Raw genomic sequence first — 27,829 nt, 5'->3', positions numbered from 1 at the left:
ACTCATCCGTAAGTTGTGGCGGAGGGCAACACGTTGATCCTTGTGGCTCCCAGTTGGCTCAGACAGTTATGATTCTCTGTTCTGCAGGACCTTTCAGTGGCCCCTCCGTGCAGTCTACCTCTACGTCCAGACCTGCTCTCAAGGCCTGTGTCTGCACCTGGATTTGACCCATCTGGCTTTAACGGGGTGGGGGTTGGGGGGGTGGTGGTAACTGACTGTTAGCTGGGAGTGTATCCCAGGTGGTTTCAGGGAAGGCGTCTGACCTTACTTCCGGCCTCGATCAGCCTTTTTCTATTGCAGAGTTGTGGAAGGAACAGGGTTACATACAGATTGCGCACACAGGGAAAATCATTCGATTGTGAGTGAGATGAGAATGGATATCCTCACTAAAAGCGGGACTTGAGCAAGTGGAGAAAACACTGGCCTAAGTGTCAGAAATAATGACCCCAATAATTGAGTTCATGGCGTTTTATTTCATAGGATAGATACATCACATATAAATAAGTGGTTGTTATAAGGATATGAGACACTGCGCGGACAGGCCTGCTTCAGTGGGACAATTACTTCTGCTCCCTCCTCCAGATGATCACCATCCCCTTGGCATCGCTGGAGGCTAGCAAGCTTTCATCACAGTTGAAACTGATGCCCAGGACGGCTGCGCTGTGACCCTGTAGTTTGTTCACAATGGCTTTGGTGGCCCGTTCCACGTCGAAGAAGTAGACACACATGTCTTCGCTCCCCGTTACTATAGATGGAAATATAATGTATGTTCAGGGAACTGTTATGTAACATTATGACCAACTAAATATTACCCAGCATTATGGAAATCACTAGGGAAAGAGGTGCTGCAGCAGCAGCTACGCCCACTGCTGGAATGAAAGCAGCTCCAGAGCAGGATCCCGATGGAGCCAGTGGGAGACTTCTATAACTGCGGGCACCTACTCTGTTGCAGTCTAGGGGAGTGGGGGGTGTGGCACTAGGAGGAGTGGTTAGCGATGACACTGACATAGATTCCCCACGCCGGTTCGCTAGGTCAGGGGTGTCCAACCGGTCAGAGGTAAAGAGCCGAAAATATCAGTAGTCAAGCTAAAGAGCCGACATCATGCGCGCGCCGAAGGCGCATGCGCCCAAAAAGGGGCGTAGTTTATTTTGACCCCTTGGGTGGGTGTGATACAAATATGCCTCCAATAGTGCAGTGCCATATATACATATGTCCCCAATAGTGCCAGATACACATATGCCCCCCCACGGTGCCAGGTATGCACCACACGGTGCCGGGTATGCCCCTATGGTGCCAGAAAGCTGGTATGCCCCCACAGTGCAAATGTCCCAGCAGCAGCACTCACCGTTGTTGCTGCTGCTGCTGGGCGGGGAGAGGACAGTCTGGTGTCCCCCTGCAGTCCTCCTGTCATGTCACTGATGGGAGGAGAGCACAGCACACCGCGCGTCTACTTCCTCCTTACTTCCCTGTGACTGGGCTGTCCACCAATCAAAGCTCGCTGGCCGGCTCCTGATTGGCTGCTGGCCCGCGAGCTCTGATTGGCGGACGGCCCAGTCACAAGGATGCACAGTAAGGGGTAGGAGAGATGCACGATGCATGCTCTCCTCCCCTCAGAAGGAGAAGGGATTCAGGGAACCGGCAGCAGGGGGGACTGGGATAGACGGTGGGCGGCGGGCAGCAGTGGGAGCAGGAGCCTCACTTTACAAGGGGGAGAGCCGCATGAGGCTCAAGAGCCACGGGTTGGCCACCACTGCGCTAGGTGGACTCAGCCACTCTGGTCAAAGCAACCAAGTATGAATACGGCGTTCTGGGAAGTGCTGTACTAATAGTATACGCTGGGTGGAGATTGCACCAGTGCATGGTCCCCATTCATCAGGAGCCTCCAGAACCTGAGCTTATAGCTTTGTACTATGGAGCACATTGTATAGGGGAGTGTGTTAATAATACTTGGGGTCCAGCACATACGTTGCGATCATGACAACTCTATATAACGGTGCCAAGCATTTACCCAGGCAAACACAAAGAACTGGAATGAGGGCAAGTCCAGATAAGGGTTCTAGGCGGGAGAAACGCCTGCATATATGTGCTGCCAGCCTGTACATGTATGTTACATACCAGTTCTGGCTATTCCTGGTACTGACAGGCACTGTGCAACATTGACACAGTCCTAGGGAGGGGGTATTCAAGAGAAACTCGAGGAGTATGTCAGCCTGTTCTCATCCTTAAAGGGTTAAACTCCCCCCTCTCTCTCCTATCCTCACCCCCAGCCGCCACCCTCACACCTTACTATGATCTACTTACCGACACAGGCTCCCTGTCGGAAGGACATGAGTGGGCAGAAGATACTGCGGATGGCGTTACTGCTTTGCTGGATCGGGAAGGTTCGTTTTAACTGCAGAGTTCCCTCGTTATCCACAACCCTACAAGGCAGAGATTGGGAATTAGCCCCCAGTGTGTATTGTACGTGATTAAAAGGGCACAACATGTGCCAAGCGGAGAATGTACATATAAGACATGGTTGTATTTTATGGAGTCCGAGCACAGTTTATCTGCCACCAAACACTCAAGTCAGTCCCTGCTTGCGCTGAATCCATGTCTGCCCTGCCTGTCACTCAGACAATCCCTGGAGGCGGACCTCTGCATACACAGCCAATCAGCAGCTTTTAAACAGTACCTGCGTTAGATTACCAGGGCTGCACCTGTCACTCAATTAAATGATGTAATGTTCCACCCCCGATGAAACCAGCCATCTCTCAGGATTACACACCTCTGCTAGATTATGTGATAGGGACAGGAAACAATGGAAACTGAAGATGCCCCACCTGTACAATAGCAGCTTGTTAATGCAGGCATTCACCAGCAGGGACGGATCGCGGGCCTCTCGGCTGATCCACGAGCGGGCAGAGATGCTGGTGATGGCGCTGCCTTCTGATACCACCAGGCGTTTGGCTTTGGTCAGTTTACCTGTGGGTGATAAATGCGTTACTACTTGCTCCATCTCATAATGCCGGCTTACAAAGCCCCACCACCACTAACCAGTGGCCATATCGAAGAGGAAAGAGAAGATACTGCCGCGGTCATCGCCTGCCCACAGGATACGCCCGGCCGAGTCGAAGGACAGTGACAGCACTCGGCCGGTCAGTTTGCTGCTGCCGCCTTTCACCTTTTTACCGGTGGAGATATTTACTACGTGGACGTTGTGTTTCCCGTTACCGACCTGAAAGAAAAGGTCACGAGACAAGGGGAGCCGTTAGACTCTAGTGGCGGCGTAGGAGAAATACGGGAAGAGGAGAGCGACACTCACCACGGTGAGATTGTTATTGATTGGCTGAAACGTGCAGCACAGCATCTGAGCCGAATCTGGGTCCGGGATCTGCCTGATGCAGCGGCCGTCCTGGGTGTTCCAGATGCGCATGCTGCCGTCCAGCGAGGTGGAGACGATAATGTCATTAGACAAAGACCAGGCGAAGTCGCTGACGGGGCATGTGTGGCCACGCAAGGTCTGCAGCACTGCGGGGGGTGTGGGCACCAGCTGGCACACCGATATAGTCCCATCCAGTGAGCAGCAAGCAAGGAGGTTCTTGTCATCATTGGCGAATTGCACCTTATGCACTGTGGGTACAATATAAAGAGATCATTCCTGCTCTGCTTTTATTGTGTACACATCGATGTCGCCATCTTTCCGATATAGGACTACCGCTAACCTGAAAGCTGCAGGACACTGCCGCATTTCTGAAGGGTTCCCAACTCTTAACCAAGAACAAGTTGGACTGCCACCTACCGGCTTTATCCACGTGTTGGTCAAATATATGGTACATGCCGGCAAAGGCGTAGTTCTCGCTCAGGGTGGTGTCGCCAGCCATTGCCCGACTCGCCTCAGCCAGTGGTGTAGGCACCACACTGCCAGGGGCTCTGTGGGGGTGCAGACACTGTTAGATGGCATCTATTATAGCACCCTCCCTTGCCCTGGGGTTGTTCCTCACCTTTCCTCTTGTGCCACACGGTTCATCTGTGCCTGCAACTGGTAGGAGCCACGGCTGACCGAACGTCTGTGACCACGTGACCCCTGGGAACGTGGATCTTCTTCCAAATCCTAAAAATTAAATGACTCAGCATTCGCTCTCTCTGCAAGTAACTGACATGTCCCGCAGATCCCACCCCCTGTACCGACTACTCACTTCCATGCGGTCCAGGGTAGTACGGGAGCTGCGTATGCTGTTACTGTGCGCCCGGAAGCTGCTCTGCTCAGACAGGGGACCGTACCGCTGGGCAAGGAGTTGGCTACGTAATTTCAAGTACTGGCGCCGCAGCAGCGGCTCATACCCAGCCTTCGCATTCTCTCGTAGGAGCTGGCTGCGTCTCCGGATGTACTGTGTGCGGAACTGCGGGTGTGCAGGAGTACGGTATGCGTTGTACCTGAGAGAAATGTCACATTAACATTTTTATTTTACACACACACACACACACACACACACACACACACACAATCAACCTGTCCCCTCCAGTCACCACACCCACACACACACAGAGCCAGTCCCCTCCAGTCACCACACACACACAGCCTGTCCCCTCCAGTCACTACACACAAACACAGCGCCTGTCCCCTCCAGTCACCACACACACACACACACAGCCTGTCCCCTCCAGTCACTAAATACACACACGGAGCCTGTCCCCTTCAGTAACTACACACACACACCCCCTGTCCCCTCCAGTCACTACACACAAACACAGCGCCTGTCCCCTCCAGTCACCACCCACACACACAGCCTGTCCCCTCCAGTCACTAAATACACACACAGCCTGTCATCATCAGTCACTACACACACAGCCTGTCCCCTCCAGTCACAACAAACACGCACAGCGCCTGTCCCCTCCTGTAACCACACACACACACACACACAGCCTGTCCCCTCCAGTCACTAAATACATACACACACACACACACACACACACACACAGCCTGTCCCCTCTAGTCACTACACACAAACACAGCGCCTGTCCCCTCCAGTCACCACACCCACGCAGAGCCAGTCCCCTCCAGTCACCACACACACAGCCACAGCCTGTCCCCTCTAGTCACAACAAACACGCACAGCGCCTGTCCCCTCCTGTAACCACACACACACACACACACACACAGCCTGTCCCCTCCAGTCACTAAATACACACACACACAGCCTGTCCCCTCCAGTCACTACACACAAACACAGCGCCTGTCCCCTCCAGTCACCACACCCACACACCCACGCAGAGCCAGTCCCCTCCAGTCACCACACACACACAGCCTGTCCCCTCCAGTCACAACAAACACGCACAGCGCCTGTCCCCTCCTGTAACCACACACACACACACACACACACACAGCCTGTCCCCTCCAGTCACTAAATACACACACACACAGCCTGTCCCCTCCAGTCACTAAATACACACACACAGCGCCTGTCCCCTCCAGTCACCACACCCACACACACCCACGCAGAGCCAGTCCCCTCCAGTCACCACACACACACACACAGCCTGTCCCCTCCAGTCACAACAAACACGCACAGCGCCTGTCCCCTCCTGTAACCACACACACACACACACACACAGCCTGTCCCCTCTAGTCACTACACACAAACACAGCGCCTGTCCCCTCCAGTCACCACACCCATGCAGAGCCAGTCCCCTCCAGTCACCACACACACAGCCACAGCCTGTCCCCTCCAGTCACAACAAACACGCACAGCGCCTGTCCCCTCCTGTAACCACACACACACACACAGCCTGTCCCCTCCAGTCACTAAATACACACACACACAGCCTGTCCCCTCCGGTCACTACACACAAACACAGCGCCTGTCCCCTCCAGTCACCACACCCACACACACCCACGCAGAGCCAGTCCCCTCCAGTCACCACACACACACAGCCTGTCCCCTCCAGTCACAACAAACACGCACAGCGCCTGTCCCCTCCTGTAACCACACACACACACACACACACACACACACACAGCCTGTCCCCTCCAGTCACTAAATACACACACACACACAGCCTGTCCCCTCCAGTCACTAAATACACACACACAGCGCCTGTCCCCTCCAGTCACCACACCCACACACACCCACCCACGCAGAGCCAGTCCCCTCCAGTCACCACACACACACACACACACACACACACACACACACACACACACACAGCCTGTCCCCTCCAGTCACAACAAACACGCACAGCGCCTGTCCCCTCCTGTAACCACACACACACAGCTTGTCCCCTCCTGTAACCACACACACACAGCTTGTCCCCTCCAGTCACTAAATACACACACACACAGCCTGTCCCCTCCAGTCACTACACACAAACACAGCGCCTGTCCCCTCCAGTCACCACACCCACACACACCCACGCAGAGCCAGTCCCCTCCAGTCACCACACACACACAGCCTGTCTTCTCCAGTCACAACAAACACACACAGCGCCTGTCCCCTCCTGTAACCACACACACACACACACACACACACACACACAGCCTGTCCCCTCCAGTCACTAAATACACACACGGAGCCTGTCCCCTTCAGTCACTACACACACAGCCTGTCCCCTCCAGTCACTACACACACACAGCCTGTCACAACAAACACGCACAGCGCCTGTCCCCTCCTGTAACCACACACACACAGCCTGTCCCCTCCAGTCACTAAATACACACACACACACACACACACACACACACACAGCCTGTCCCCTTCAATCACTACACACACACAGCCTGTCCCCTCCAATCACCACACACACGCAGCCTGTCCCCTCCAATCACCACACACACGCAGCCTGTCCCCTCCAGTCACTACACACACACAGCCTGTCCCCTCCAGTCACTAAATACACACACACAGCCTGTCCCCTTCAATCACTACACACACACACACAGCCTGTCCCCTCCAGTCACTACACACACACACACACACAGCTTGTCCCCTCCAGTCACTAAATACACACACACACACACAGCCTGTCCCCTCCAGTCACTACACACAAACACAGCGCCTGTCCCCTCCAGTCACCACACACACACAGCCTGTCTTCTCCAGTCACAACAAACACACACAGCGCCTGTCCCCTCCTGTAACCACACACACACACACACACACACACACAGCCTGTCCCCTCCAGTCACTAAATACACACACGGAGCCTGTCCCCTTCAGTCACTACACACACACAGCCTGTCCCCTCCAGTCACAACAAACACGCACAGCGCCTGTCCCCTCCTGTAACCACACACACACAGCCTGTCCCCTCCAGTCACTAAATACACACACACAGCCTGTCCCCTTCAATCACTACACACACACAGCCTGTCCCCTCCAGTCACCACACACACGCAGCCTGTCCCCTCCAGTCACTACACACACACAGCCTGTCCCCTCCAGTCACCACACACACAGAGCCTGTCCCCTCCAGTCACTAAATACACACACACAACCTGTCCCCTTCAATCACTACACACACACACACAGCCTGTCCCCTCCAGTCACCACACACACACACAGCCTGTCCCCTCCAGTCACTACACACACACACAGCTTGTCCCCTCCAGTCACTGCACACACACAGCCTGTCCTCCCCAGTCACTACGCACACACACAGAGCCTGTCCCCTCCAGTCACCACACACACACACACACACACACACACACACACACACACACAGCCTGTCCCTCCAGTCACTGCACACACACAGCCTGTCCACTCCAGTCACTACACACTCAACACACACACAGCCTGTCCCCTCCAGTCACTACACACACACACAGCCTGTCCCCTCCAGTCACTAAATACACACACACAGCCTGTCCCCTTCAATCACTACACACACACACAGCCTGTCCCCTCCAGTCACTACACACACACACACACACAGCTTGTCCCCTCCAGTCACTAAATACACACACACACAGCCTGTCCCCTCCAGTCACTACACACAAACACAGCGCCTGTCCCCTCCAGTCACCACACCCACGCAGAGCCAGTCCCCTCCAGTCACCACACACACACAGCCTGTCTTCTCCAGTCACAACAAACACACACAGCGCCTGTCCCCTCCTGTAACCACACACACACACACACACACAGCCTGTCCCCTCCAGTCACTAAATACACACACGGAGCCTGTCCCCTTCAGTCACTACACACACAGCCTGTCCCCTCCAGTCACTACACACACACAGCCTGTCCCCTCCAGTCACAACAAACACGCACAGCGCCTGTCCCCTCCTGTAACCACACACACACACAGCCTGTCCCCTCCAGTCACTAAATACACACACACACACACACACACACACACACACAGCCTGTCCCCTTCAATCACTACACACACACAGCCTGTCCCCTCCAGTCACCACACACACGCAGCCTGTCCCCTCCAGTCACTACACACACACAGCCTGTCCCCTCCAGTCACCACACACACACAGCCTGTCCCCTCCAGTCACTAAATACACACACACAACCTGTCCCCTTCAATCACTACACACACACACACAGCCTGTCCCCTCCAGTCACCACACACACAGCCTGTCCCTCCAGTGACCACACACACACACACACACACACACACACACACACACACACAGCTTGTCCCCTCCAGTCACTGCACACACACATCCTGTCCTCCCCAGTCACTACGCACACACAGAGCCTGTCCCCTCCAGTCACCACACACACACACACACACACACACACACACACACAGCCTGTCCCTCCAGTCACTGCACACACACAGCCTGTCCACTCCAGTCACTACACACTCAACACACACACAGCCTGTCCCCTCCAGTCACTACACACACACACAGCCTGTCCCCTCCAGTCACTACACACACAGCCTGTCCCCTCCAGTCACTACACACACAGCCTGTCCCCTCCAGTCACTACACACACACACACACACACACACACACACATAGCCTGTCCCCTCCAGTCACTACACACACACACACACACACACACACAGCCTGTCCTCCCCAGTCACCACACACACACGGCCAGTCCTCCACAGTGACCCCACACACGGCCTGTCCTCCCCAGTCACCCCACACACGGCCTGTCCTCCCCAGTCACCCCACACACGGCCTGTCCTCCCCAGTCACCCCACACACGGCCTGTCCTCCCCAGTCACCACACACACGGCCTGTCCTCCCCAGTCACCACACACGCGGCCTGTCCTCCCCAGTCACCACACACGCGGCCTGTCCTCCCCAGTCACCACACACGCAGCCTGTCCTCCCCAGTCACCACACACGCAGCCTGTCCTCCCCAGTCACCACAAACGCAGCCTGTCCTCCCCAGTCACCACAAACGCAGCCTGTCCTCCCCAGTCACCACACACGCAGCCTGTCCTCCCCAGTCACCACACACGCAGCCTGTCCTCCCCAGTCACCACACACGCAGCCTGTCCTCCCCAGTCACCACACACGCAGCCTGTCCTCCCCAGTCACCACACACGCAGCCTGTCCTCCCCAGTCACCACACACACACAGCCTGTCCTCCCCAGTCACCACACACACACAGCCTGTCCTCCCCAGTCACCACACATACACAGCCTGTCCTCCCCAGTCACCACACACACACAGCCTGTCCTCCCCAGTCACCACACACACACAGCCTGTCCTCCCCAGTCACCACACACATAGCCTGTCCTCTCCAGTCACTAGACACAAACACAATGATTGGTTACCTTGCATCCACTGCCAGAACCTGCTGCCACACTGCAGCCATTCCCCGAGTACAGGCAGCTTCCTTACTTGGAAGGGACAGAGAAATCCTGAGAACAGAAGTAAAACAATTAATTCATTGATTCCATTCTACTTCTAGTCTCTGCTGGGCAACAGCATCTAGCTATGTATCATATATATTCTCCTTGTTAAGGGGCTCTCAGTCCTCAGTGTTACAGAACATGGGCACAGCAGTGTTACCTGAGGATGGTACCATGGCACCAGGTGACACAAGGCCGGTGGTGAGGCAATCCATGGGTGCATATGTGCTATGTTTGTGCCAAGTCATCAGCAGTGGCGGGTAATGCAGATATACTTCCTAGCAGGTGCATGTGGGTTTCTCCAGGTCTGCAGAAAGCCCCTTGTCTGATCGCTAATGTCATCTACAGTGCCAAGGAGACATATGTGCTAGATACGCACAGGCCTGCATTGTCTGTGTGAGTTTGTACAGAGTGACTTCATCACTATACGGAAGCTGGCATAGCATCGCTGTGTGTGTGTGTGTATATATGTGTACACATGTGTACACATCCGGCCTACACTACATCCAGCCATCTCACAAGCGATAGAGGAGTTCATCCAACTCCCCACTCACACATTACCTCTGAGGAACAGCATGCAGTCACTTTCTGAGCTCAGAGCAAGTGTCCCCATCACTCAGTTACCGCTGGCTGGTCACTAGGACTCCATTACCTGGTAGTCCTGTCTGCATTAAGCACCCTGGTTTTCCTAAAGAGCATAAACATCAGGCATGGGGCCTATCGAACCTCTAGAGAGGATTGGACCGCAGTGTGATTCTATATGCATCACAGCCATCCAATCAGGTGCTAGGGAAATGCACACACCAATCAAAATCATCTTTACCTCTACAATGCTACACTCAACTATAGTCTGCTGACTTTAGTGAGACTTGTGCATTATGCAATGTTGTTTGGCCTGAACTCCACACCATGTTGGCCGGCTATGGAGGTTGTCATATTGTTATACACCACGGTGATGCATTTACAGCTGGGGCAAGCCTCTGTGCCCACAACAGGCAGGGTTGTGCAGTTACCATGGGACCACAAGTCTCAGCACACCTAGTGCACATGCTAGATGCATCTTTCATTATTCATGTGCACTACAGGAATCAGAGTACACCAGGTACACTGTATGCAAGATATGCTATATATTATAAATAAGTCACAAACATATATAGATATTGCCCTCATCTTTGTTTAACAGGTTAATTGATAAGAAAGATGCTCCAACACATGTAATGGCAAGCATATATTAAGAGGGAAGTCCAGAAGCAGGGCATTGTGTGTCTCCTGGAGAGGATCATTTTGGGAGGAGATAGATAGATAGATAGATAGATAGATAGATAGATAGATAGATAGATAGATACTGGAGAGGGTTATGTTTGGAGGCATATATGCTGATATAGATACAATGTAAATATTACAGACTACCCACCCCTTACCTGCTCCGCCGGAAGCTCCATCCGCCCAGACTCCTGCGGCGACGTCATCACTGGACAAACCACTGACTCCTCCAGCTGTCAAACTCTCCACCAATCACTACGCAGCTCCTTTTGCCATTGACCAATAGCCGCACGCAGCGGGCGGGGTTTTTGTTGCCAATAATCTTGATAGCGTCATCTTCACAACAGATACCCGTTTCCAGCACTAGGGGATTACAGTGTGTTATTTTGTTTGTCGTGGCTACAGGAGACATGTTTCTGTGACATAATGCTAGACAGAGGTTATGGAATTCCCTACACCAATATGGCGGCTTGATGGGGCTGTGTGCGCCGTTTCCAGGACAACAGGTGCAACGTCGTATGGGAAAGAGGCGGGACGGAGACGTGCTCCGACCAATGAGGAAGCAAAGACGGCTGGATGGCTGTCCAATAGCATTTGTACTAGTCTGGGAGCGGGAACTGGAAGCGCCGTGACAGGCAGCCAGGCGGATGATGGCAGAGGCTAGTCAGCGGTAGGTACCGGACTCCCACAGTAGTGTCCCGTGATGTGCCCTGTGCTGCTCCTCATTGCATAATGTGCTGCTATCCTTGCTATAGTCCAGCGGTTCTCAAACTGTGGGTCCCGACCTTCTCAGCTATGTTGCTGACCATCAGGCTGATGGCTTTTCTAATCTCAGTCAGTGATTCAAGGAGTCTGCTAAATATGTTGAATTGTTTATTTTAGACTCCTCCCATCATTTTGTGACTCCACAATGCTGCCATGTATGTGTTGTCTGCTGACTACACATGTGATGTGGTGACCTTCTGCAGTAACTTACTGTGGTCCCGTAATTATTTTTATTGTCTGATGGGGTCACAGAGCAAAATAGTTTTAGGACCCCTGCTATAGTCCATTGCCACGGCCCGCATACTGTCCTAAACAAATGGTGCTATGTTGCAGTCTGGCCACTGGGGACGCTGTTTCATTGGGTGTGGGATAGGGGTCTGACAGTCGGGATCCCGGCAGTCATTATCCTGATGTCAGGATCCTAACTGGCCAGACCCAGACAGCATGGTGAGCGCAACTATGCCCCTTGCAGGCTCGCTGCGGGCACGATGGCTCGCTAAGCTTGCCACCTATTCTATTCTCCCTCTATGGGGGTCGTGGACCCCCACGAGGGAAAATAGCCGACGGCCGTCGGGAACCCGGCTGTCAGTGTTTTGACAGTCGGGATCCCGACGTCGGGTGAATGCCTGACGGGATCCCGACTGTCGGGACCCTGTCTGGCACCCGTTTCATTGCAGTCTGTGGCTGATATGCTATCGATCTAGTATACAACATGGCTGCTCCCATCTCCAGTGCTAGTGGGCAAGCCACATGTAGACCCTTTCATGAGTTTACATTTTGGTGCTATATATTTTCATCTGGAACCGCACTGGTCCAAGATGCACAGCTCTGCCTATACTGTATGTATGTATGTGTGTGTGTGTGTGTATCTATCTATAGGCTTGTAACCGCCCAGCACTCCTATGTCTGTAGCAGCTGCTTTGGTGCCTCCAGAAACGCAGAGTTAATGAATCCAAGATAAGTGGCACTCCAAAGTCTGGTTTAAAGTATATTTGTGCAAAAATCGCAATACCATATCTCTAAGGACCAACGTTTCGAGGCCACATTTGTCCCTTTGTCAAGGGGCAAATGTGCATCTGCGCTCAATTTAAAGCCTTAACAGCTGGGCAGAGAGCGGTGGGTGGGCTGCCCCGCTGTATACTCCAGAGTTCCCCGAGTCTGTGCTACAAACCAGTTGCGTGGAGCTGTGTGATTGAAACATACAGCAGTTGGGAGTGTACATTGGGTGTATGACGCTGGGCATTGGTCATAATAACAGGAGAGAAGGAGTTAATAAGAAGCGGATTTAGTGGGAGGTAGTGACAGTGTTTGGGGAATCGGATTAGGTCTGGTGTGAGGATAAACGTCTTGTTATGGGATTACCTGTGATCTGGGAGACGGGATACAGGCTGAGAACACCCACCAGTGACACCTGTCCTTTGCAGAGTCTGTACTGGGACCTGCTTTATAAGTGCGTTTCATTAAAGCTTAATGTTAAAAATTAACTTTATTCCAAGAAAAGGAAATGTTGTAAAGGTTCATTTTGAATCGTCAGCAGTGATTTTACTTTTTTTTTCTTTCCTGTAAATGTTTCACTTTGATGGATTTGTTGTTTTAAATCCTTTTTTACTCAGACCCCCCCCCCCCCCCCCCCCCCACACACTATCTCTTTCTTTGAGTTGTGCAGTAATTGTAATTATTTACCTTGTTCAGGCTCTTGGCGTCTCTTTTGAACCTCTCCTTCCTGGACGTCCGGCAGAAAGAGGACGGAGATGCAGAGGTCCCAGCTCAAGTCCTGGTGGACTATTCTGTGGTGAGAAGGCTGCTGTCATTCTGTCTGTGTGCTCCCTAGAGGTGCAGCGGGAACATGGCCTGCATCTGTTGGGTGGGTCTCTTACAAATGTAGCCGCCTTCAGCCTTGCTGAGCGCTTGTCAGATCCCCCTAGCTCGCAAGCGCTGGCGGAGGGCAGCATCCCCGTCAGAAGGCTTTCCTGCCCGTCTCCGCTTCAGGGAGACGGGCGGAGGGCTGCAGGGTTTCCTGGAGAATGGGGCGCTCAAGCCAAATTCCAGAGGGACATAGTGCTGGGTTTCCGGCGTCGGGATTTTCACCGCCGGGATTCCGACCGCTGGGAAAGTGACTGCATCCCGTACACAACATACAGACCTCTAGTTATGTACCGCTGAACACTTTTCCCCTCTTAAGGTCCATACACACTGGGCTTTGCCCAGCGTGTGTGGACAACCATGATCGTTTTCATCGCTGGTGGGGGAAAGCCGCTCAGTGCATACACACTGAGCCGCATTCCCCCTGTCCGGCGCTGTCAGCAGGGAGAGGACGGCTTTGCATAGCTCAGTAGTCATGGGCAAGACGATTCATTGGAATGAGTTGAGCCGCACGGCTCAGCTCAGTAAAGTGTGGTGAGACAGTGACTCGGCTCTCGAGTCACTACTCATATGGAATTGCAGGCACAGGGAGACAGTGCAGGGCTCACAGCACACTCAGGGACTTGCAGAGTCTCTGTCCCTCATTGTGTGCTGTGTGCCAGCAGACAGGAAGTTAGTCAGTGGCTGTGCTCATGAGTAGTGTGGAATTGCAGACAGAGAGACAGTGCACGGCTCCCAGCATAGACAACTTGAACTCAGCTGCTACTGCACTCTCCTTTCTCCTGCTAAGCCTGACGATTCAGAGAGGAGGGGCTGAGCTTACTATTCTATAATGCTGCTGCTGTCTCGGCTCTTGCCACAGTGACTAACTCGAATCATGTATTCAGCTTAATGGTTTGAGTCACTGAGTCGAGGCAGCGATTCACTAGCCATCTCTATAGCGCAGTGCTATGCAAAGCTGTCCTCAAAGCTGCTCATCTGTTGGTATTACCAGCAGATGAACGTCTTTCCCGGCGATGATGCGGGAGCACGCAGCAGCGATCACTTCTCATCGCCGGGCCTCACACACACTGGGCGGCTTTGAGCTGAAAGCCGCTCAAACCTGCTGTTTTTTAGCAGCTTTCAGCTCAGTTGCCCAGTGTGTATGGGCCTTTATAGAACTCATACGACCTGAAGCACAATTAATAATTAAACTCTGTGTCATGCTCGTTTCTCCGCACTGCCAACAGACGATGCATGGTCATACACATTTCTACACTTAGTGTTCATTCTAGAAATTTTCACGGGCAGGGCGCCGCTGCACGGGGGCAGCGCAAGGGGGGGCAGACCGGGCCCACGTTGTCACATTTGTGGGCGGTCCCGGGTCACCGACATCATGAAAGGGGGCGGGCCCGGCCACCGCCGTCACTAAGTTGCCGTGATGCTGGGGAAGCGCCAGGCATCGCCATTTAAGGCGGCGCTTGGCTTCCCCGTGCAAGCAGTCGGGGCAGGCACCAGGCTGTTTTAGCGGGGCGCTGCTAGCGGGGCAATGCTCATTTTGCCCTTAAAAAATCGGGCAGGGCGCAGCGCCCAGTTAAAACAGCCTAGCGGGAACACTATACACTTATGTCTCCTTAGGTATCCTCTCCTCGCCAATGCAAATCTGCATAGACAACATTGAACATGTTGACCTCTGGGCTGTGTTGACATTCTGGGAGCTGATGTATTCTTTCACACCCTTATCAAGCCCATTTTACCCAAAAGCCATGCAGGGAGGCTATTTCAGAGCATAATGCAGTAGAGATCAGCAATTCTTATGGCCAGGCTAGCTAATGGGGGGAATTGCATTATTTGGCTACTAACACGTGAAGATGGCATTAGCCGCTTTGTCCCTCAGCAGGCAATAAAGCAGGAAAGAGATCTACCCTCTAATACCGCCATTTCTATCAAACTATGTGGCATGTTCATGTCAGATTTCATATAGGGGCCAACTGCAGAGGGCACGGTGCAGGGAATCACATGACTCACAATGGTCGGCAGAAGCAGACCGGATGCTGGAGGGTTTTCTACTTTCACGGGATACCAGGAAACCCCACTGAAATCCCGCTGTCTCCCGAATGTTCCTGGACTGTAGGCCATTATGATTCCTTATGGACTGACAGACTCGGTGGCAGACGTTGCAATGACGCAATAGCTATTCCCGCACCCCAATGTCAAACGGACACAAGCTTGGTGCTAAATAACAACAAACTATTCCTTATTGCTATGATAATAATACTTAATAGGGCGTGTCACCCCTAAGAAATAGGCCATTAATAATTTTTTACTCCCACTCATGAATATTCATATGTTACTGAGCAGCTTTATGATGGGGTGTGAGGTTGCGCTACCTGTTCCCCAGGTAGTGCTGGCCACATAGCTACGCAGCACACTCCAGGCCTGTGATGCAGCCAATAACCGAGCTGCCTGGCTGACTTGGTTCCTGGACCTACAGCAGCCACTAAGACTTCTTTATATTTACAAGCCCCTATTGGCTGAGGATGCTTAGGGCAGAAAGCCCTGCTATTGGCTGCACTGCCTGCCGTTCACAATAGGCTTCTTCAGCTGATATCTCGGACTGTATATGTATCGGGTAATCCCCCAAATTCACCAAAGCTTCTAAAAAAATGAAAAGAGGTGATTTTGCCTAAAGCAGCCAATCAGATTCTATCATTTTCTAGGATGCGGTAGAGAAATGATCTGATTGGTTGCTACGGCTAACATCCCATCTAGAAGCTTTAGTATGCCACCTACTGTATTGTTTATTCCCCCTTACAGGAGAGGAGCAGGAAGCAGAAGATGCTGTGCACCCAGCTACAAGTCCTGCGGTGGGCGCTGGAGTCTCTCCAAGAAGCCGACTCTGTCCGCTGGGAGGAAACCAACAGGGAGACACTAGGTCAGTGTGTGGGAATGGAATCTATGCTGTGCATATTAAGAAGCTGCTCTGTTAAAGGGGTAAATTCCCGAGGGGGAGCAAACTGCTGGTATAGAGGGGAGTAGTGCCCGGAGGGAGCAATCTAGTGGCAAGTAGGGAGCAAGGCCCGCCACCTGGATTCCCGCTCTAGCATGCAAGGGGATGTGTACGCTTACACATCCCCTCGCATGCGGACACGTTTGTGAGTGTAGCCTGTCCTGGCTTATTCTAGTCCTTCATCAACAGACCGAGAGGTGAAGGAAGTTAAAGAGAAGTGGAAGGCTCTTAAATACCAGTATGAGGAGAAAGTAAAGGACGTGGTGGACCTCATCCCCCAGCTCTTGGACAGAATCCAGCTTCTTCAGGAGAAGAAGAGACAACTGGAGGAGGGTCTGCAAAGGTACCAAAGCCAGGTGAGTGCACGGCACGTAGGGCCCGATTTACAGGTGGCGCGAGTATGGAGAGAGATGCGTCTGAAGTCGCAGCGGACCTGAGAATGTCCACAGGAATGCACAAGGGCGAATTTGTGGTTTCCTACATTGGGGGTGCAGCCTGTAATGCCTGAACGAGGTCCTATTAGGGTGTTAGTAGGAAGAATTACCTATTTTTGTATAGGTGTGGTTGGTGGTCCTATCGGTAATAAGATCAGATTGGCTGGTGCGAAACATTGGTTCATTTTGTGATATCCTTAACCTAGGCTCAGGGATGTTCGGCGCAGCTTGGGGGGGACGGACTCGGAGTTCTGACGCCCGAACATCCCCGAGCCTGCCACCTGACCTGGTCACTGCTGTAAATGGCGGCTGGGGCCGAGGAGCTCCGGCGTACAATCGCCAAAGCAGAGATGTGGGGGGGGGGGGCCTATGTTCTTTGGTGAGTTTTGCTGGGGAAGGACAAACCAGATCAGTAGCACAAAGCCTGATCAGAAGCACAGAGATGTGGCATCTTATACAAATGCATACATGGAGACACTGCATTTACCATAGGCCTTACATAAAACCGCAACGCTGTCTGACTCTGAATGAAGCCCTAGGAAACACTATGGTGGTGGACACATAAATAAGGGACCAGAGTTGGGAACTGCGGAGACTGTAGATAGGAGGCTTGGGCAGATAGATGAGTTCTGAGAGGCTGGGTGAGTGTCCAACAGCGATAGGGAGGGTGCTTCAGAGGATCAGAGCAGCACAGGAGGAAACTTGGAGCCGGTGGTGCAGAATGGGAGGCTGGGCTAGAATTGGGGGAATAGGGGTTCGTGATAAGGGAAGCTAGTGCAGCAATCAGCAGAAATAGCTCAAGAGTGATTTGAGATGGTCAGCAGATGGGGAGCGCGTGGGAGATCTGGAATCAAGTGGGGACTACAATACAGCAATGCTGATGAGAAATAATATAGGCATGGGCTTTGCTTCTCACTTTTTCCTAACCGCCTGTTTTTCTTCTTTTCATAATCTAGAAAGAAGTTGCAGAAGTTAAGGTATGTCAAGTGTTCCGCCATGTCTCTTTGCACACAACCACCACCACCATCACCTCCAACTTTCTGCTCCTCCTCCCTAGGCCAAGCAGCAGCTGGGGCATCTGCAGGAAGTTGCTGAGAAGCAGCAGCTCATGGTAGAGAAATGTCAGGCCCAAATCCAGCAGCTGAAAGAAGAATTGCATAGACTGGAACAGTCTGCGGACAGCTGGATACAGGCAGTAAACAGGTGAGACAGGTGTCCACCAAGGCGACCCTGAGCCGGTAGATGCGGCCTCTGAAGACCATTCCTTTCTTCTTCTCTTGTAGAGACTCCACAGAGTTGGGTCTCCTGAGGGCTCTGAGCGGGGTCTCAGTGGTGCGCGCTGAAAGGAATGAGTTTCTTCTGGACTTGGATGCTGATGAGAAGACGGAAAGCCCACCTCTCAGGGTGACCCTGCATGGCACATGGGAGGAGACATTTCTGATGGAGGTGAAGCGCACGCCATAAAAATATGACCTCTTTCTAACCCGTGTGTAACAATCAGTCACAAAGTGTGCGGTGTTATCCGTTATACAGAGGAGCGACGGATTACTGTATTAATTATTAGGAGCGCTCTCTGTGATTGAAATAAAAGCAAATAAAATAATGTGTGCCAAACAGAAAAAAAGGGAGTTATTTTGTTACACCCTTTTGAGTGAGTATTTTGATGGTAGTGTGGATTTTTTTTCTTTTTCTTCCAGGTAGCTTGATGTAACACTTAGCCTAACTTTCCCTACCTGGGCCCAGGTGTTTGGTCAGGGGCTCTGTGTTTTCAGCTGTCCATCCCCCTTTTAGATGTTGAATGTGAGGGGAGCTTCCAGCATATTGCTACGCAGCAGAACTGGATGCTGCCGCTGCTTGGTACGCAGCGCTGATTGAAGTTTTTACCTGCGGCGCTCAGTCCCTCTCGTGGCCGCCGCTGTTGACTGTATGCGGTGTCGCCCCGGGCAATGATGTCACTGTATGCCGGGCGATGATGTCACTGTATGCCGAGCGGCACCGCATACAGTCAACAGCGGCGACTGTTGACTGTATGCGGTGTTGTGGGAATTTAGTTCCTGGGTAAAAAGGGGCTCGGAGCTGCTAAATTCCTTCCCATGATGGCCACTTTACCCGCAATAATGCCCGGGGTAGCGTAGTTAAGCTGCTGTTAATTCTAGGCACGATGTTCCTGTTAGCCCTGAAACCCAACTTAATGTGGGGGTTCTGCTCACTGCATATGGTTGCTAGGTCGACATACATTAGGTCAACATGGCTAAGGTCCACACAAACATTATGTTGACAATGGGATGGTTGAGACTTTATTTTTTTTTTGACCCGATGTGCCGTCTATTTCATGACCTACCATACTCTACGGCAAGGTGAGAAAATAAAATAGTGTGCTCAGCGTGGCACCGCGCCCTGAACATGGCGGCACAGCGGTACACTGATACAGTGTCTATGTCGACTTGTGTTGGAATTTGGGACAGAAAGCCGTGAAAAACTTGTGGACCTTTTTGCTTTTCATTCTCCCCATTGTCGACATAGTGGTCAACCTAATTTATGTCGACCTTCATACAGGCAACCCTATGACCCATACCCCCGCTCACATTTCAGGAGGGCGCAAGCAGAAATTCGTGCTACCTCGTAGTCACGGGAACAGATTCCGGGAGGGAAGCCGTTGAAATGTCAACATGCAATAGGTTGACCTTTGAGAAAAGGTCGACACAAGTAAAAAGTAGTATGGCGAGTGATGCAAAGGTACTTTAATTAGAGGTCCATGTTGACCCTTTTGCTTGTGTCGACCGATTGCCTGTCAGGCACTCGGCTGCGAATGAACTGAATTTAACCCTGTGTGTACCCTCCAAAAAACCCCATTGCATTCCAGGTTCCTCCATTGTATACTGCGGTTTAGCCACCCGTCTATGAGCACCGCCCCCAAATGCGGGAAACCCATTGATGTGGTGGTAATTATTCTGTTACATAATAAAGCAGGACAGGTTGCAGCAATCCAGGCATTGCCTAAACTGGCTCATCCCGAGATTTGCTGTTACCTTTAATTTTGCTCCAATGTCAAATTGCAGCAACAAGATAATAAAAAAAAGAAGCTCTCCCTGCAGGCGTTGTGTTTCCATGGCAGCGCCCTTAATAAAACGAATGTAGGTTGTGTAGTACCCCAGCGTGCTTGTGTGGATCATGTATGTGGTGCTTTCTGCAGACTGACGGCTCTGTGCCCAGCCTGAACATGGACTTGCAGCATGTGAGCGGCCGTCACATCGCACCTGTTCTCCTGGAGCTGCAGTCCTGGTACCGGAGTAATACCCGACTTCTGAAGGAGCTGGGAGATCTGCAACAGAGGTAACTCTACAGTGTGTGCTGCCGCCCTCTAAGTATTTGCTGTGTAGTCAGTGAGCTCTGCTTGATGTCATCGCTCACATGGAAGCCTAGGTGTGCTAAGGAATCACACACACACACACACACACACACACACACATCACCACCACCACCACCACCACAACAACATAATAGCTGGGTTGCATCCAGGCTTTTGTATCCGGCTCCATCCCGGGTGTGACCTGGCTTTCATGTTGCTGTCCCTCCCTGGCAGTTGACGTCAGCAGTGACTGATCCTGAGCTGGAATTGCAGTGAACAGGTCCCAGGTCGCACCGACCCGGCTTTCCTGTTTACACTGCACCGTGAGCCAGGTTGAATCTGAATCTCTCAACCCGGCATATTTCAACTGTGAGCGTGTCTACTGCCTGCAATACTGGGTTTTTGCGTGCTCCCGTGCAAAATTTTTGGTTATTTTAGGTGTAAAAGGGGCATCAGCGGGGCCTGTAGTCTTCTATTCTAGATCATAAACGCTAAGGTAAAACAACAGCAACGGTTCTCATTGATGCGCTCTCCAGTGTCCTCTGTAATGGAAATTGAAGTAATGAGGGACAGGTGCTACCTACTATTGGGGCACAGGTCAACAGGAAAAATATTTGTAAAAAAAAAAAAAAAAACTTTATTTGATCGAATACAACACATTCCCCCAATTCTCTGAAACGCTCTACCCTCTCTCAAAACCCACCAAACCATCCGTGTCTCATCTCATCTAACCCTCTGTTCCCTGCTCATTGTCTACCCCATCTGTGTCACCCCTATCTGCCCTTTTTCTTTAGAATGTAAGCTCTCGCGAGCAGGGCCCTCTGCCCTTGTGCTTTTCCTTCTGTTACTTAAATCTTTATTCTTAATCTTATATGTGCATTTACTGATTTGGGCGCTGTGGATCCCTTGTTGCACCATATAAATAAAGAATAATCATTTGTGGTATAGTATTTAGAATTATGAGGGGAAGAAAAAGGTTGAATAAAATTTATTGGTAGTCTTTACCTAGAAGGGCGCCCACGATTTAGATCGTGGGCATCGTAAGGAAAAAAAAATCGCGTCGGTCGCATCGCATGCGATGCGACCGACACGATGACCGCGATTTTCCATAGGGAACAATGTTAAATGGCCCACAGAGGCCAAATAGGCACCCTGAAGTGTGAAATGGCCCCCCCAATTGTTAACGCCACCCCACGATCAACGTCAAGCGTGGTGAGCGCGGCGGTACGCGTCCTACGACCTTTTCATACCCCCACTATCCACGTCGGCGTGGAGTTGACAATAGAAAGTGTGGCGAGCCACTGAGCCCGAAGCGTGGCGAGCGGACACCTGTGAAGCCCGCGAGGGGACGCGTATACCTGTGAAGGTGTCCGCGTCCCCTTGCGGGGCGCGCTGCGCTCGCCACGCTCGCCACGCTTCGGGTTGACGTTGATCGTGGGGTGGTGTTAACAATTGCGGGGGCCATTTCACACTTCAGGGTGCCTATTTGGCCTCTGTGGGCCATTTAACATTATTCCCTATGGAAAATCGGGTCAATTGGGACATTTAACATTGTTCCCTATGGGAAATCGCGGTCATCGCGTCGGTCGCATCGCATGCGATTTTTTTAGTACATGCGATGGGCGCCCTTCTAGGTAAAGAGTACCAATTTATTAAATTATTGCCAGTGCCAGGTGCTGTATATGAGACTATCGACCATCAGTCCACAGTGTATTTATTACAGTGAATTTATTATTATTATAATTTTATTTATAAGGCGCCACAGTGTTTCGCAGCGCCGTACAAAGGAACAATACAGGGAGACAAAAATTTATGGGGGTTAATAAAGGAATCATACAGATATCGAGCAGTTGGATGATAAATCTCTGTAGACGAACACTGGGAATAAATATTTGAGTTAATCCTGGCTACATGTCATTACTCCTAATGTCCTATTCAAATTAAATATTATGGAAGTTAGTGCTAAACAGAGTGATTCTCTCCAGCCCTGCACATGGAAGATCAATGGGGCAGATGTATTAAGCTTTAACAAGAGATAAATCCAAGGGTGATACGGAGAGATAAACATCCAGCCAATCACCTGCTAACTGCCATGTTACAGGCTGTGTTTGAAAAAAGTCAATAAGGAGCTGATTGGCTGGACGTTTCTCTTTTTATCAGCCTTGCATTTATCTTTTGTTAAGGCTTAATACATCTGCCCCAATGATACATAATTATTTCACTAGACCATACATTACACCTACGGACGAGGGTGTAAGAAAATGTTTCTTGGATGAACTTAAAATCTATGCAATGGATTTTGGTCCCTACTACAGTGTCTTCCTTTATATTATTAGTATGAACTGGACATTATACTTGCACAATTTCAAGGTGGTTTCGGAAAAAATACTCCATTACAAGAACTGGGAGTGCACTACGGAGGAGATGTGTGGATTGTGGGTTTTATATTCCCCAGTGTCCATAAGAGAATGATCAAGAGCCCCTGTTTCCTATACATCAAGAATCAATATAGCACCCTGCATCTTTCAAAACCTGTGCAGTTCCTCCTCCCTGTCTGGGGCGTCGCTGTCTGCTGTGGTGGTTCTAGCACTAGTGTAGTCTGCATATCAGTGCTGAAATACAGACCACAGTGTGCTAGAAGAACCACAGCAGAGCGCCACACCTAAGGCAAGGAGGGGGAACCGCACGGGTTTTGAGAGACGCAGGTTGTTGAATGAACACTAATGACCTAATACCAAGATTAATTTACAATACTTATTCTGGGCCATTCGCCAGCATCGATGAGTTATAAATACAGATATTTATCATCCAACTGCTCAATAGCTGTACGATCGTGTTATTACACACTGGAATTCACTGTAATAAATACAGTGTGGACTGAGTGATCGCCAATATTCTCATATATAGCTTTCAGCTATTAGCACTGACAGTCCCGGCACTTACATTAATTCTATATTTTATTTAACCTATTTCTTTTATATTTTTATATACGTCGCCATTTAATTCTTTATTTGGTATAATTAGTGCTGTGTTAAATTTGTCAAATCGAAGTATTGTTTAAAAAAAAAAAAAAAAATCTACCTTTTTGTTGACCTACAGTACGCCCCAATAAACTACTTTTGTTCCAGTCTTAATCTTACGGTAATGGAAGTACATTTCCGGTTACTGTTTGTTGGAGAATTTAAACTGTGGCGATTTGTTGCATACACTGCTAGAGAGTAAGGTTTAAATGGAATGGTTGGATACATTCTGCTAGATAATACGGTGTTTGTGGATTGGTTGGATACATTCTGCTAGAGAATACAGTGTTTGTGGATTGATTTTCTAGGAATGGAAAGGCCACATGATTAGCCAGACACTAGGCTTCCAATAGACCCTGCTATTTACTAACACTGTCATCCTTGAGCCTGAGCACAGGTGATGCTGGTATCTTCCTCGCTCCATGCCTGCCTTCTCTCTCTGCAGGTTTGCCATAGACTGGATCCCTGCAGAGCAAATGATTATTCTCCAGAAGGAGGGAAAACAGTACCGCTTGCTCTTAGATCCAGGATACCCAATCAGCGGAAGCATCCAGCTGCTGCCTGGGACAGGATTTGATCCCTGCAACTTCAAGGTAACAAGTTCTGGATGCTGTCTGCGGAGGGAGCTGATTCTACGGGGATTGGGGTGTTATAATGGTGTCCCTTTCTATAGCCCCCAGGTGAGAGCCCGTCGCTGGCTGATTGGCTGGAATACCTGCACACCTCTCCTCACTTCAGTTCCTAATTGGACATGAAGCCTCTCCAACTGCCTACTACAAGAAACTTTATTGTCCCATACCACACACTGGGCACAAGGTGCAGATTGACTACACTGCTTCCCACTGTGCTGCTGTGCTTCACAAACAGTATTTTCCAGGCACAGAGTAACCAGCGGAGACTCGCAGGAGAGGTGCTGCCGCTTGTACTTACTGTATATATTACAGAATGCTGTTGCCATTTACTTATAGACTCTTACAAGACTGTGCCAGTCACGGGCAGGACTGCCTAGCATGGCGCAAACAACACCCTCCGCTGAGAACATTAAGCCGCGCAGGAAAGTCACTGGCACTAAGGGGTTAATCCGTACAAATTGGATTACGGCTTGTAAAGACGGAGGAGGTGATGGCAGATTTAATACACTGAGGGATTTAATTCCGTATGCGTCTTTCCCAAGAGAAATACGACCCTCAGGCGACGGGTTACATGTGCGTTCTAGGAATGATCCTGATTTTTGCCTTATTTTCTTATTTAAGACTTTGACACTTTTAGCACTTATGGGCCTGTGCGGATGTGCACCCTTTAGGGGGACCCCTGGGGCTTCTCTGAAACTGGTCCATGGGGGTGTTCAAGATTCCAAGGTATTGGTGGGATTATTGTATATGCTAGTGATGTCAAATAAATAATTTTATATATTTTGTGTGTTTATGAATCATGTGGATAGAAAAACCAACCCCCCCCCCCCCCCCCCCCCCCCCCCCGGTACAATAAAACCTTGTGTATGGTGCCACATTCAGCACATCGCATATCACATACAGTATAATACAGCTTTCAAAACCAGATTTATACACATTTATGTTGTAGTTTTTGCATACACCCTATGGGAGTCTATTGTACCATCCGTATTGGAGAGTGCCGATCCAACATCCCATCTTCGTGTGTGCATATACTGTGTTTCATAAAAGGCTACCTCTGCTCCTCACCTCCACGGGGGGATTCAAGTGTTGTGCTTGCCGGAAGCCACTGGATGGGGTTTGACAGAGCAATTCAAGTGTTGCTCTGTTCTGGCGTGGGCATGGGCTGGTCACATGATGTATATTATCACTTATGTACAAAGCAACTTACTAACCCTCATACCGTATCCTATGTCATCAGGGTTACAGTGTCCAACCACACACAGCTTTCTCAGTGCCTGCAGCAAATCACAGGAGGGCAGGATCCACAGTCGCAGGAAGGGCATATGGGATTGGTTCCATCTGGCCCACACCCGCTCAGCCTGCTTTCACGGTTCACGTGATCATTTTCAGGGTTGGCTCATAGCGTTTCTTGGTAATCCATTCTGCCCCTCTATTACTTTTACTGTAAAGAAGCCTTTCTCTCAGTTATACCAGTCTTCTCATGGAAGCAGTGATCTTGTCTCACGCATTAATGTGAAGCTTCAAACATCAGTTTGCATTCACCCAGAATCCTGTTTATTATATAATTCCTGCATTGCCACTGTATATAACGTGGCGCTAGCAGTGTGCGCTGTGACCACGCGTGGCCTTGTAGACTCCCACTATGTTGGTGGAGATGAAGCTTCCATTCTGCAGCACGTACACCCGCCTAGGGCCACATGAGCTCTCCGAGGGACCCAGAGTACTTATACCCATTTGTATGTGTGTGTGTTTGTGTGTTATTTAACAATGAGGGGTCCCACATGTGAATCCAGCTGTGGGGTCCCCAACAGGCGCTGGTGAAGAAAACAGAAAATAATATATGCTTTGATAAATTTGTTATATTAGAATGATTTAAACAATTTGTCTGACTGATCGCTGTCTGTTTTCAAGGTATTGGGAACAATTTTTTGATTGTCAGTTGCTCCCATACATTTCCAGGTTTTTGTTCCCACCAGATAGATCAGACAGAAAAATCTGTACGCACTTGAAGAGTGATAAACAACCAACCAATCAGCTCCTGCCTGACATTTTTCAAACACAGTCTGCGACATGGCAGGTAGGAGCTGATTGGCTGGCTGTTTATCACTCTCCATTTTATCACTTTTGAAGCTTAGTGCGTCTGGCCCAGTATCTGATATCCTGATGTAGACAATGGAAACAGAACCCATGGCATGGAGCCCCAGCAAAGGGACGGTTAAAGGTTTGTGACTATTATAAGGCAGATGAGACGATATTGAGTGAACATTGGTTAGTGATGCGGATACATGATGCTGGGCACTCAGATACTAGTAGTTCCCCCAATCAGGACTGCCCCCACCCTGTTGTAAAAGTCCAGACAATGGGGTACACTACACTGACATATAATCTGCTAATATAGCCGGTACTTATGTATTATCTGGGCTCCCATGTTAAATGCACCCCATTTTTTCATACCCCCACTATCCAACTACGCATGGAGTTGATTTTATATAGTGTGGCGAGCGCAGTGAGCCACCGTTCCCGAAGCGTGGCGAGCGGACGCGGTCTCATAACAAAAACGGGAGCCCAGATATTACATAAGTACCATATAGCCTAAGAAAAGGTTTACCGTTTATAGGTGAAGATTTATCAAAGTTTGGAGAGCTAAAGTACTGACCAATCAGCTTCTAACAGCCATTATACAGGCTGTGTGTGCAAGATGATGGAAGCTGATTTGGTTGCCAGTTTATCTCTTTCCAAGCTTTACCTCTCTCCACTCCAAGCACTGATAAATCTCCCATGTATATATTCACTTTATCTTTTGCCAAGCATTGATAAATCTCCCCTGTATCTCTCCACTTTATCTCTCCCCAATATTTGATTAATCTCCTCTGTGTCGCTCCACTTTATCTCTCCCCAATATTTGATCAATCTTCTCCTGTATATCGCTCCACATTCTCTCTCCAAGCTTTGATAAATCGGTACTTATTTCCTAGCACGGCGCTCGTCTCATTGATTGTATGCCTTAAGTGTAAGGTACTTAAGGCATACAATCAACGCGATGGACCCGATTTTCTGTCAATCACCTGCTAATTTTCCAGTGAAAGAGAAAATCGCGGCCCATTATAATGATCAACGCGATTTTCCCATAGAGAATAATGTTAAATTATTTTTCAAGTCAAAATCGGGTTGATCGCGTCATCAACGCGATTTTACATAGGGGACAATGGGAAATGGGCCAATATGGCCAATTTCTCATTGAGTATGGTTATAAAGTATGGTTAACGCCACCCCAATATTGACGTCAACCCGAAGCGTGGTGAGCCAGCCCGCGAGGGGCGGCGGTACTCGTCCTACCTTTTCATACCCCCACTATCCACGTCGGCGTGGAGTTGATTTTATAAAGTGTGGCGAGCCACCGAGCCCGAAGCGTGGCGAGCCCCGGGAGGGGAAACGTATACCTGTGAAGTTATGTGCGTCCCCTGCGGGACTCGCCACGCTTCGGGCTCGCTGCTCTCGCCACACTTTATACAATCAACTCCACGCCGACGTGGATAGTGGGGGTATGAAAAGGTAGGAGGACGCGTACTGCCGCCCTTCGCGGGCTCGCTTCGGGGCGGCGTTAACATTGGGGGGGCATTTAAAACATGAGGGGGGTTTTCTATTAAAATGGGGGATTTTGGGGCTTTTTACATTGAAATCAATGTAAAATCAGGTCTCAGGG

General features: G+C 50.5%; 2 protein-coding genes across 2 annotated transcripts; one reads left to right on the top strand and one right to left on the bottom strand.

The window, feature by feature from the left end:
* Window positions 1-453: 453 nt before the first annotated feature.
* WDR13 (WD repeat domain 13) lies at window positions 454-11,362 on the bottom strand. The gene is made up of 10 exons (XM_083161360.1): window positions 11,230-11,362; window positions 9,731-9,817; window positions 4,180-4,417; window positions 3,985-4,094; window positions 3,783-3,913; window positions 3,306-3,613; window positions 3,038-3,218; window positions 2,824-2,965; window positions 2,303-2,421; window positions 454-745 (listed from the first exon to the last, which is right to left on the bottom strand). Exons 2-10 carry the CDS (start codon window positions 9,769-9,771, stop codon window positions 561-563), a joined length of 1,455 nt encoding a protein of 484 aa, XP_083017486.1. The 5' UTR covers window positions 9,772-9,817; window positions 11,230-11,362; the 3' UTR covers window positions 454-560.
* A 185-nt stretch (window positions 11,363-11,547) lies between these two features.
* Window positions 11,548-24,903, top strand: ZWINT (ZW10 interacting kinetochore protein). Its single transcript, XM_083161361.1, has 10 exons — window positions 11,548-11,741; window positions 13,529-13,628; window positions 16,496-16,613; window positions 16,878-17,044; window positions 18,079-18,099; window positions 18,180-18,325; window positions 18,406-18,568; window positions 20,316-20,455; window positions 23,937-24,084; window positions 24,165-24,903. Exons 1-10 carry the CDS (start codon window positions 11,719-11,721, stop codon window positions 24,234-24,236), a joined length of 1,098 nt encoding a protein of 365 aa, XP_083017487.1. The 5' UTR covers window positions 11,548-11,718; the 3' UTR covers window positions 24,237-24,903.
* The last annotated feature ends 2,926 nt before the right edge of the window (window positions 24,904-27,829 follow it).

The sequence above is a fragment of the Crinia signifera genome, chromosome 9, assembly GCF_055691185.1.
Source record: "Crinia signifera chromosome 9, ASM5569118v1, whole genome shotgun sequence".
Lineage (NCBI taxonomy): Eukaryota > Metazoa > Chordata > Amphibia > Anura > Myobatrachidae > Crinia > Crinia signifera.
The sequence above is the reverse complement of the archived record's forward strand: the minus strand, read 5'-3'. Positions and strand labels throughout refer to the sequence as shown.